The sequence below is a fragment of the Ambystoma mexicanum genome, chromosome 8 (genome assembly GCF_040938575.1).
Source record: "Ambystoma mexicanum isolate Mex_15411 chromosome 8, UKY_AmexF1_1, whole genome shotgun sequence".
In the NCBI taxonomy this organism is placed as follows: Eukaryota; Metazoa; Chordata; class Amphibia; order Caudata; family Ambystomatidae; genus Ambystoma; species Ambystoma mexicanum.
This window is the reverse complement of record NC_090929.1, coordinates 532,858,422-532,871,537: the sequence shown is the minus strand read 5'-3', so window position 1 is coordinate 532,871,537 and position 13,116 is coordinate 532,858,422. Positions and strand designations below refer to the sequence as shown.

Below are 13,116 nucleotides of genomic sequence, written 5' to 3'. Positions count from 1 at the left end.
GGGGCCAGGGCAGTGTGTTCACAGTAAAATAATACTCCTCAGGTTAGTGCACTGAGGGAGGATCACATGGGGAAGGAACCTCCCTATGGTATTCGGGAGTCATACCTAAGAAACTCAGTCAGATTAGGCGGATCATCATTCTCAGCCTTGGCCACCACCCTGTGGAACTCACTCCCACCCCACATCCGCCAAACTGAGGATTTAACATCTTTCCGCAAACTGCTGAAAACCTTGCTCTTCCCCTAAAACCAACCAGTACCAAACTAACCCAAACAGACAAACAGCATCTCAACGACACCAACCCAACAAACTACCATATGCGAGAAATTGACAGCCAATAACCCCGAATATACACTAGAAAGATAAATAAAATTAAATGAGTAAAGTAGATCAAAATAGTGAAGTGGATAATAGGAATAAATCATAGGGAAACAGTAAGGAGATGTAAACTGCTGAAAGGCACATAATGCATGAGGAGGGAACAAAGTGAATGGCGTGGATGAAATAGTTAGAATGGATGAAGCAGGTGGAACAGATGAATACACTGAGTGAAAGAATGCATGAGTGGAAGAACAGATGACTACATAGATCGAATGAGTATGTAGATCGGATGAGGGTATAGAATGGATGAACATGTTATGCGGATGAGCTTTTAGAGTGGTTGAGTGTGTAGAGCGGACGAGCGTGTATGGCGGATGAGTGCATAAATACAGAGAAGCGAATAGAACGCAGGAGCGTGTAGAACTGATGAATGCACAGAACGCATGAGCGTGTAAAGTGGATGAGTATGAAAGTGCGGATGAGTATGGAAGTGCGGATGAGTATGGAAGTGCGGATGAGTATGGAAGTGCGGATGAGTATGGAAGTGCGGATGAGTATGGAAGTGCGGATGAGTATGGAAGTGCGGATGAGTATGGAAGTGCGGATGAGTGTATAGAGCAGATGAGTGTAGAGAGCAAATGAATTTATAGAACAGTGTTACTGCGTATTAGCGAATGACTCTAAGGGCCTTATGAGTGCATATTAATGTTGAATGCGGGGAAAGCGCGAATGCATAGAGCGGATGAGTGTGCGGAGCGGATGATTGCGGAGAGCGGATGAGTTCAATGCGTGGAAAGCACGTGTGCATTGAGCGGATGTGTACGGGCAGCGGATGTGTGCGGGGAGCGGATGTGTGCGGGGAACTGATGAGCACGGGGAACGGATGAGTTGAATGCGTGGAAAGCACGGGTGCATAGAGCAGATGAGTGCGGGGAGCAGATGAGTGCGGGGAGCGGGTGAGTGTGGGGAACTGGTGACTGCGTAAGGTGGGTGAATGCAAAATACAGGGGCAGACAGGAGTGCATGCATGGGGCAGACTGGAGCGTGCGGGGCGGACGTGAGCGTGCGGGGCGGACTGGAGTGCATGAGTGCGTTGAGCAGACCGGAGTGTGTAGCAGACGGGGACGCATGGAATAAATAAAAGTCTATAGAACGGACTGGAGCGCATAGAACTGCGCGACGTAGTATGGTCTGGAATGCAGGGAACGTTTGAAAGAGCATGTAACCCATCATATCACACCCCACGCTTACTCTCTTCATTACACCACCACTCAACTAGAACACAGAGATACTATGACACCATTCGGTATAACTGTTCTCATACCAACATCTCCCGCTCACTCCCCATCATTCTAAGTATGGGGGGGGTTACACCCCCCCAGCCAGGCGTTCTCCTCAGGCATTAACGCAGCCACAGTCGGTCTGGATCAATCCTGCCAGAACGAACACATATCCCTGATCTCAACCACCACACCTACCACTAAGAAGCAGCTATTACACGAATACCACACCAGCTGCACACATAACCGGTGCGCACACGCGCCGTTGAATCTCCCTACTCTCTCTACTGACCTGAACTTCGGTTCCCAAGGGCATTCAACCTACCAGCGCCTTCAGACCATACCAATGGTATATAAGGCGCTATATAAGTGCAAAATAACAACATAACATACTCATCATCAGAGAATGCGGTATCAGTCCACCCTACCATGTCCAAACCCTTTGACAAATCCTCCTGTACTCTCCCTAGATAAAGCCAATATATATTGTTGCCAAGTCAGCCAAACTCCTTTACCATGTTGTTACCAACCAGGTAATTCTAACTTGGAAAACAACGTTGAAAAGTCAGATAATACAGAGTATTGCACATGTAGCTTGAAAGCCGATACTGTGACAAATAAGATGCCCAATATATATTGTTCCTATAACTTTAAGATTGGTACCATGATGAAGATGATGAATAGGAGAAGGATCACTCGCAAGGAAATGAGCAAGCTGTCTAGTTCCCAGAGGGCAGCGATTGGATACACGTGATACAACAATCAGAGACATGAGAGTTCAAGCTCAGATGCTCAGGAGACATGAGAGAGTGAGGGGCATCCCCCAAAGAGGCCACACAGAAGCCATAACTGGATGCGATGCGAACTGCAGGAGAGACAGAGTGTGCAGCCAAAGGGAGGCCTCAGTCTGCAGAGATGCTGCAGACCCCACTGGATGCCCAGACGCTACCGGAGCCTCCAGGAAGACCACAGCTAACTGGGAACTGCTGGTACCGCCAAGGTGAAGGCAGACAGGTATGCGGGCTGTACTGGAGCTGTGAGAGGTCCGGTTAAGCAACAGGGTGAAATCAAGAAGTCGAGAACAAAAGGGTCCCTACCCATTAAAACTTAGAGGGAGCCCCTTGAAAGTCAGAGGGACCCAATTGAGAAACCGAGAACAAGAGGGTCTGGACCAATGAGAAACCGAGCAGACAGTATAAACGTGAGAGCCTGGGACCAGCACCCAAAAGTCACAGAGTTTGGGACCCTAACCAAAGGGTGTCTGGAGCCCTGAACTACATCAGAGACAGTTGTACACTTGGCAGGAGAGTGTACCAAGCAGATAAAACTCAGCCGTGCAAGTCTGGGACCCACACTCAAAACAAGATGACCTGGGACCCTAACCAAAGAATGGGTCTGGTATCCTAAAGTGAATAAGAGACAGTTGCATACTACAGGAAAGTGAACCAAAGGGATACACTCACAGTGTGGGTCTGGGACTCGCACTCCCATAAGAGATTGAATAAGATTAAAACCCTGTGATACACGAGGGGGTGTTCTACACTTTGTAGCATATGTCCCAAGGTGACAGGACACAAGAACTGTGAAGCTAACAATCCCTCTTGAACTAAATTGTCACTTAAGATAAGTGGAAGTCTAGGAGCATGGAGCACAACCCTAGCATTTGGAAATGTGCATTTTTTAAAAATAATTTACTATCTCTTTTTACAACCAGCAAAATTGGGAACTTTTCACGTTTGAAAACAGAGTGAAAAGGTATTACTGTAAATTAAGAATAATCTTGCAACATTATCTTAGATTATTAGTTTTAGGGATAAAAGATGGTTTTGGGGACACGACAGTGACACACACTTTAGTTTCAGACTTACTGACAATTTCACTAGTTTCCCTTGAGATGGGAAAATCCCTTGCAGTTTTACGAATAGTTAGGCATTTTTTGGAACCTCTTATTTAATAATAGTCTATATCCATAAATATGCCACCATTGTGTCCGAGCCTTACATCTGCACCCTTACAGTTTGGAGCTAAGATGTACTAGACCCAGAACCCCCTACATATACACACACCAGTAACAAAAGGTGTGAATGTGTGCACATGTAAGTGCGGTCGGGCACTTTCGTCTCAGTTACCAACTTTATCTTCTATGCATAAAGCATCCTTAAAATACCTCACTTATAAGGTGGCTTAATTTGTAGCTATTACAGCTATTCACAGAATTCGTGAACTGCATCCGTGACGGGGCCTTTTGTGAGACTGCACAAGAACAAGTTTCTTTTAAAAACACAAACATGTTTTTTGCCAAAATACATATCTAATTTTTAAGTCAACCCATTAACTGTACTACCAGCTGTCTTTCATTACCCTTAAAACTCAGAGGAACAAGCTCTCCATACACTAAATGTACGGTGAAGGCATCATGAAGTAGACACAGACAACAAAATCCGATTTGGGGTATAAACTTTTATTTAACTAAAAGAAAGAGTTTGTAAAAAGCCCTAACTTGCCATATGCTAGGTGGGATTTCCCAACCTGAATAAAACTAATGATAATCTGTGTCAGGAAGTCCAAAGTAAATATCCGTCTGTGTCCAAAACCTATAATTGCCCCCACATCTAATTGCATACAATGTGTAGGGATGTCAGTATCAAATAAGTAGTGTTCAAATAAAAGTTGAGAGCTTTGTCCAGCTCTTGGAGGGAAAGTGGGCTTCCCTTCTCCCAGGTCCAAACAAACAGCATAGGGGTACCCTGCCCCAAGCTTTTAGGTCTGTCAATGTTCCAAAAAAACATAATTCCATAGGATATTCAATGTTCCAAAATAATACAGTTCCTCGAGACACTTCCCAGCTCTCCACGTCTGGTTACTTTTCACCATTTTAGAAAGTTCAATTCTCAGTTTCAATTCACTCATTTTCCTTTACTCAATTACCAAGTGGTTTTTCCGTAGGTGGGTGTATTCGGTCTAGGGATAGTTGTTTGACCACATGGTCCACCCATTACAGGTCACGCAACCGACATACCTTAGTATCATCTTCATAAGTATTTTGCCACCATCTCAGCTTCACAATAAGGCTTGACATGTTCTCCTACCTTGTTTAAAAGCTTCCACTTGCAATAACCAACTCAGGCTTACTCCCTATTATGTGACGCTCTGTCACAGTATTTCATTACTAAGATTGACACTATCTGACACACCATTTCCGGGATAGCGGTAGCAGCTCCCTCTATTGTACTCAAACCACTTCTGCAGGTCATTCCGACCTACTCTATAACTAATAAGTGGTCAACCTTCCCTAGATTTTCAGAGGAGACAGTCTTGGTGGCCATTCAAAAAATCAAATCCTGCTCTCCATCTGACTACATCCCTCTACGTGTGAAAAAGCCGACTCTGGATCCTACAGTTCTGTCCAACTTTCACCCTATTTCTCTTCTGCCTTTCCTATCTAAACTTCTTGAATCACTGGAGTCTCCCCTGCTTTCAACCTTTTATTGAATCATCCAGTCTCTTGGACCCTGTTCAATCTGGCTTTCGCCCGGGTAGAGAGACAGAGTGTACTGGTCGCGTCCAGGATGATATGGCCAGGATGGTGAATGCGGGTGGAGTGGGCGCCATGATTCCGTTAGATCTGTCGGCGGCTTTCGACACGGTCGACCACTCCATCCTATTATCCCGCCTTGCCCAATTTGGAATATCGGTGCAAGTGCTGGCTTGGTTCACATCATGGGTATCCACATACTGGACCTGAAGGGCGGTCTAATACCCAAATCTTCCCTTGATTATCATGTTTTCACACTAGGATTTGGGTATTTTTATTTTGAGTAGTTTCCTAAAAAAGAAAGGTTTTGCAGAACTTTTGTTGTTTGTCATAAAAGGCTGGCCTCAAAGTGAAACAATGTTAGCTTTATTCAGTTTCCCTTGAGGGCAGGTTTTTCTCAAAAAGACCCACTATTCCCTAGTTGATGTTTATGCTGGGAAGTGGGTATACTTAGTACTTCTGGGACCTGGGGTCCTCGCGTCAATTTCTTTTTATTCTTCTTTTGTTTTTTTCTTTTCTTAATATTAACAATATAGAGAGTTTTTCTATATTCCTGTGTACTGGGATCATTGGTTCACATCATTCCTGGCGGATCATACTCGGACCCTCTCTATACCGCCATTTCTATCGGCACCCTGTCACCTCAGTTGTGGAGTGCCCAAGGTCTCCTCCCTGTCTCCAATTTTATTCAACATCTATATTTGGGCCCTTGTGTGTTTGATCTCCTCCTTTCGGAGTCAGATGCTACTCATATGCCGACGACACCCAGAACCTAATACGTTTGGATCGCGATCCAGAGAAGGTGTTGAGGTGCCTGCGGGAGTGTCTGGCAGCCGTGGGAGTGTGGATGAACTGCAATTGGCTCAAATTAAATGTAGACAAAACTGAAGTGATGATGGTGGGCTGTCCCCCTAACCCCACACTCTGGGTGTCTTTCTTCTAGCCCGAATCTCTGGGCCCCGTCCCAGTTCCTGTCAGTAAAGTAAAAAACCTGGGAGTTATTCTTTCAGCTACACTGACTATGGACAAACAGGTCACAGCAGTCTGCCAAGCTGGTTATCTCCAGCTTAAAGTCCTCAAAAAGGTCCTTCCTTTGATTCCAGCCCCATTATGTCATCCTATGGTGGCGGCTATGGTTTTATCTCGATTAGATTATTGCAATTCACTGTATCTGGCTCAACCCAAGGGCCAGATCCAGCGACTGCAATGCCTGCAGAATCTGGCAGCCCTGTTTGCTACTGGCTCCCCTTATGGGGCTCATATCACTCCAGTGCTTTGCACTGTCCACTGGCTGCCAGTGGACAAACAGATTGAATTTAAGGCACTATGTATAGTCCACCGGGCTCTTCATGGTCAGGGGGAAATTCACCCGCTACCTCCCAAGCCGTAACCTTCGATCAGCCTCTGCTGCCCGTGTAGTGGTACCAAAGTTCAAACGTACTAGGATGGGTGGTCGTGCTTTTTCCGTGGCCGCAGTGGATCTATGGAACCATCTTCCGCAGCTGATAAACAACTCAAAATACCTTGCCTTTAGAAAGGCTGTCTATTCTAGTTGTACGCAGTTCTGCTCCAGCGCCCCCCCCCCCCCCCTCCTCGAGTGCCAAGATACCTCTGGTGAGCGCGCACTTTATACATTCCATTAACATAACATAACAGGCTTCCCAGTACACTCTCCTGCTAGGAAATGTATTCACTGTTACAAGCCTTCTGCTCAAAACCTATGATGCCCTTTTCCCAGGCTTCTCTTGCATACAGGTTCTCTGCTTTCAACCATTCATGTCTTTCAGAAATGCACATTAATATCCACTTGAATCTTGGAAATGCTCACTTGACTCAAACATTAATTATGCTTGCTTTTTCGACTCTGGTTATTCATATTGCTTTTTATATCTGTTGATCATTTACTGGTTTTATCACAGTTCATTACTTCATTGTTGCGCTTACTCTGTATTTTCACCTAATTAACTTATTTCAGCCCAGTCCCATAATTAAACTTTCTTTCTTCTATCTGCTCGTCATAAACGGTAATTGGCCCATTGAAACCTGTGCTGGTTTACCCGGGACTCCCAGCACTTCTGGGCAGACTCACAGGTGTTGCTTGGCGTGTCCGACATTTCATGTGAGACTGCAGCACTTGTCGTGTCACTAGAAAGCATCCTCTATCCTGTCGGTTCTCCCACGGCTTTGTGGACAGCTCGTCTCTAGCCCACCAGTCTGCCCGATGAATCTCTCTGCCTCCATGACCCGGCCAGCTCCTTTTCCGCTGCGGTTCATTCGGCAGTGCTTCTCCGGCTCTCATCCGGCCTCTCCAGCTGCTTCTCTGGTTCAGAGGTGAGCTCCTGCTTTCCTCTGCAGAACTTTCTAGCGCCAGCACATTTTTTACCTAGCTTCCTGCTGCGCTTGCTCTGCATTAGTCTCTGGCTTCTCTGGACTTCTCAGGATTTAGCTTCCACATGCTCTCTCCTTCAGGGTCCCCTTCTGCTTCCAGCACTGGCCTTTAAATATTCCACCAGCTTAATTTGACATTTAGCAACTAGACTATGCAGAGTGAAATCTGCAGTCTGTTGTCAGTCTTTGTTGCATCCTCCTCGTCCCATTACCAAAGGGGTGTTCATGTGTGCGAGAATTAATAATGAGCAGATATATAGCTCTGGAGTGTCTCTTCCTCAATCCAGTACCTGACTGGTATTTACTGGGAGATATTTTAGGTAAGAAATAGGGAAGGGATTGATAATAACATACTGAGGCCTGGGAGATATTAGGTTCATTAGAAAAGGGAAATGGGGATACGTGGCTCACTCAAGGGTACCTCATCCCCACTCCTCAAGTCCCCCACGGTCAGGATCAGATAGCAACAGCCTTTCCCTGGCCCCCTGGGAGGAGGATATATCGGGAAGAGAAGTGAGAACAACCTCTGGTTCCTCGCAGTATGCAGGGCAGTCCTGTATTGCCTTAACAGGACAAAGCAACTGAGGAAAACAGATCCGTTTTTGGCATTACTGGCAGCCAGAAGAGAAGTGAACCCTGCCTAAAAGGCTACTATCACAAGATGGATTGTAAGGTGTATCCAACAGTGTTATAGCTTTCAAGCAAAACACTTCCCTTTACACCCAGGGCACATTCTGCACATAGAACAGGAGCTACTTTGGCTTTCATCGCTAAGCTATTTGTAAGGCAGCAACATGGAGTTCAGTACACTTCCATGCAAACACTATGACACAAAAGCAAGAAATGATTCACAGGTTGGACAGGCATCATTAAAACAATTCTTTGTTACTGTTCCTTCAATTCACCAACCACCTTCTTTAGGTACTGCTTGCTAGTCTAATCAAAGCATATGATTCTAAACAGATCCACAAGCCTCAGAAGGCAAACATTCCCTTCCAGCAATCATCTTTCTGTTTGCATCTGCTCAGATACAAGCCCATTCATCCTCCCCACTACAGAGTTCAATGTACCACAAACAGCATGTTAAATCATAGTTATTTGAAAATATCACTCTAAACGTATTCATATATGTTTCTTATTTTTAGTTAACACACATTTGCCACACATACAGCCCACTTTAGACTTCATGCATTATCAGGGCAGAAAAATAATCTGAGGACCTCAACATGTGAAGGGTCATGGCTACTGGACACGTAATAATAGGGATAGTATTACAGGAACACCCAGTTGAGCCCTTTGACTTTGAAAAGAAATTATGTAATACTATGCACCAACCGCTAGATGTCAGCCTATGCAAAGAACGTCATTCTAAGCAGCTTCACAAGCCTCAGAAATTATAGTGCGTAAATCGCAGCACTATAGTCGAGTTCAGTATCGCGATTTACAGTTTGGCTTAAATGGCAGCAGAGTGGCTTTTCAGAAATTAAATCTGCCATTTTCTAGCGAGTTTGATGCGAGAAATGTTCGCAAATATCTGAAAATGAAAAAAAGTGGGAAAAATGCTTTGGAAGAGTAAAACTGGCAAAATAGCATAACGCTAGAGGTGGGGTGGGGGAGATACGACACTGTGAAATTGAGGAGTTGTGGAGTGGGGAAAGGGGGTGGGCTGGGGACCAAGTTCAAAGCTCGAACATTCTAACATATTCTGGGTTATATTTTCATATTCTGGGTATTTGTAGTCCATTGATATATAACTGCAGTTATGGGAAAAATAAACAGAGTGAAAAAAATGAGATTACTACAAACAAAAGTGGAATTTTACAGCTTCAGTGATGTGTGGGGTAACCTATAGGGGCAACATGTCAAGGGGTGCAATATGGCCCTACCCGAGAGCACAAAGGCCGTGCTCACAGGTGAGGACCGAAGGCCATGGCTAGTGGGCCTGAAACATATATTGTGGGTTTAAAGAAACGTATTGGACGAACATCTACAATGGACAAGGCCAAATGATGTGGCCACTGACCATGACCAAGGTCATGGCTAGTGGCTCAGTAGCGGGCGGTGGGCCCAAACGACATATATAATGGGTCCAAAAGAAACATCGGGGGAGCAGATACAGTGGATACTGTCAAAGACTACTGGCCTGGTAGTGTTTGAAAATATACAGTGGTCATTGCTGAAGGCTGTGCACACTGGACAGGGCAGAAGGCCCTGGGTAGTGGGCTCGAAAGACATGTATAGTGGCAAAGGCCATGTCCACCTTGTGGGTCAAAAAGAAACAGGGCCATGGCCAGTGGTCCAGAAGTGTTTTAAAATATTCAGCGGCATGGCAGAAGGCCCTACCCAGTGGGCTTCAAAGACATCTATAGTCCCGTGGCCACCTAGTGGGTCCAAAAGAAAGATTTTGGGAACATGTACAGTGGGCATGGCCGAATGCTGTGGCCATTTGCCATAGGCCATGGGTAGTGGTTCCGTAGTGGCCAATGGGCCTGAAAGGCATGTACAAAGCTTGTGGCCACCTTGTGGGTCCAAAAGAATCCTATCGGGGGAACATGTACAATGGCTAGTGGCGCAAAAAGAATGACGGTACAACAAAACCCTTGAAATTCACTGAACAAACCTTACTAAGATGCAGTTAAGTTGCACAGATTTAACGCAACAAAATACTTGAAATTCAGCAGATGTGACCAGCTTAACTCAGCACGTTCCGAATGCAAAGCCTATGAGCACATATGTATTATAAGAAAAGGGATTCACAATGACATATAAAATGACATTATGCGGGACATATCACCATGTGGGTCATCAACGGGTGCGCGCCGACTTAATCTGCGCAACTTAATTGCACCTTAACTACGCTTTTTCAGTGAATGTAAATATATAGAAAGTAAAGGTGAGAAGAAAGAAGAGTGGAAGAAAGAATGATTGTCTCCGTGTTAAATGCTATGAGGCACTGAATCAAGGGAGCAACATATCAGACATTTTTTACATAACAAACTCCCCAAATAAAAGATTAGGTTTGCAAAATCATCACAACTCTTTGTCACTAGGCAAGCAGCAGTGGGCTAGCAGGTTTAGATATGGGTTTAGATATGCAATATCACAAAAAGTACTGAGAGTTTATAAAGCCTTTGTGCGCTTCGCATGAGTCTGCTTCCTTCCTCCCTATACGAAATGCAGAAGTCAATAAATGTGTATCACATGAAAGATAATTGTTTTGTAGCCATCCGGGTAATGGGCTCTACTAAAGAAACAGCCAGCAGGTGTAAGATCATGCAGTGAGAGGGTCAGAGGGAACCAATGGAAGGTGGGCATGGGAACCAAAGCCATGTAGTTAGTCAACATTACCAACATAATGTGAAAGGACTCAAAGTGGAGTTTTAATTTGAGTGCTCTTGAAGAGCAGGGTCTTACCTTGCTAATGGCTTTCAAGGATCTTGTGGTGGCTTCATACTCTGGTGAGCAGGGATCCGTTTTTTGGCATATTGTCTAAAATAGAAAAGTCACAAGCAATCAAGAATGAATAGCGTCAATAAATAAAATAAATGTGCTGTGTAGCTTCTGAAAATGTAAATAACCTACATTCATACAATCTCTAGAATGATGACAATGTTTTGCTGCTGGATGTTTTAGAACATTTAGAAAATATTCAGGCATTAACTTTCACTCCCACACATAGTGGAATTGCACGTCTCCATATTATCCCACAGACGTCAAGACGCATCAGTCACTGCCCTCAATTCAGAAATCCACTCCAGCTATTTACACATTGAATGGCGTGGGTGCAGCTCCGGTATGAGCTCATCCTTTCCCAAGCAGCATTCACAATACAGTTCACAAAATTCCCAAGCACCCATTAATTTCCCAAAATGCTCTGTCACCAACTTTAACCGTTCAGGAAACAGCTAATGCCTCAATGCAGCGGATAGTCAACATAGCCTTTTCAGAAATCATGAGCACCCATGCCCTTGGATTGAAACATTTTTTAATTTCTGTTCCCTGCCAATTCTTAACTTTTGAACCTTGTAAAGGACTGCTAGATCCCCTGTGTAGGGCAAGTACTGAACAAATATTCAAATAAATAAAATGAATTGCTGTCAAAGTGAAGATACCGAAAGAGGAGACTCCGTTAAAGATCCAGTCCAAGGTTGTTAATTTAGTTTGATGTGCTCAGTTGTCAATGCGGGCACCTGGAAGAACATTTCAGAAAGGATACATTCCTTTGGATGTCTTTGGTGTGTAAATGGACAGTTGTTAGAAAGGCAGTCTTTAATCCTACACTGGTATCTCACTCGCCTCAGTGAGTGCAGAGGGTTGCTCACCTTTTTACCATCTTCCAGTGATTTATCAGATCTAACCTATACCCTTAGTTTCTATTCAATTTACACTCCCCTTATTTGGCTTCCCTATTGCAAACTGCAGGTCCATTATAGGAGGTGGGAGCCCTTGCTCTTCCTAGGCCTCCAATATGTTGTCCCTACTCCTCCAAGCAGAGACTGGCTCCAATGTAGGCACTTCTGTATTCTTCTTCAATCTCCCCTGCATTTTGATCCACTCCTAGATCAGGCTCTCTTGGGGAAGCCAAGTTCATCCCAAGTTCACTTCAAAGGGGAAGCAAGTTCCACAACCAAAACCACTTCTCCCACCTTTTGAAAAATGTACTTCCAGAAGAAAACTCAAGCAACCATCAGAGTGGTACAACCACTCTTTTTAGTAAACAAAATACCAGTTTTCTGCTATGACCCTTCAAAATATTCATTCAGTCCAGCGCACGACAATGGAACATTCAAGTTGAGGTAACATTTGAATGTCAGCAGCCCATATGTACAACTGAGAGGTAAGGAGCTACACCAAACAATCCTCTGTGTACATGCGACTACGAGGCTGACCAAAATACCCTCATCTCCATCTACACCACCATCTAAACCTGGATGGCCGAAAACTGGCTTTGCCTCAACATCGATAAAACAGAACTACTTATCATCGGATCGCCAGACACAATCAAAAAAATGGGGCCCCAATATGACTCCATCATTGACAACTGCCGCATCTCGGTCTCCAATGCAGTCAAAACCCTAGGAGTCTACCTGGACTCTGCATTCACCTGTCTGTCCATGGTGAGGTTAATCTCCTCAGCAGCAGCCTACCACTCGAAAGTTATCACTGCCGCAAGGCCCTTCCTCTCTCAGCAAAACTCCCTCACCATCGCCAGAGCAATCATAGGTTTCCTCCTAGACTACTGCAATGCACTTCTGCTGGGCACCTCAGCTAAACACATCAAAAAACTTCAAACGGTGCACAACAATACCCTCAGAGCAGCCACTGGAATCTCTAAAAGAGACCACATCTCGGCCACCAGAAAATCCATCCACTGGCTACCTGTCAAGGAACGGATCCTCTTCAAATAACTGGCACTCACCCACAAATGTCGCCACGACACAGCACCTTGCTACCTTGCGCAGAGATTTTTTGGTCCCTCTTGAAACAGACCAACCAGATCCAGCCATACTAACCGACTATCTATTCCAAAAAGCATCAGGACCAGAGCAGGTGCCGCTAGCTTCCCAGTCCTCGCAGCTACCAACTGGAACT

General features: G+C 44.9%; 1 protein-coding gene across 2 annotated transcripts in view; it reads right to left on the bottom strand.

The window, feature by feature from the left end:
- Window positions 1–13,116, bottom strand: part of ARHGEF16 (Rho guanine nucleotide exchange factor 16) — a 440,772-nt gene that overhangs the window by 110,240 nt on the left and 317,416 nt on the right. For both annotated transcript variants that reach the window (XM_069610226.1, XM_069610225.1), the window contains exon 9: window positions 10,939–11,013. In XM_069610226.1, coding sequence (XP_069466327.1) covers window positions 10,939–11,013 — 75 coding nt within the window. The remainder of the gene's footprint in view (window positions 1–10,938; window positions 11,014–13,116) is intronic.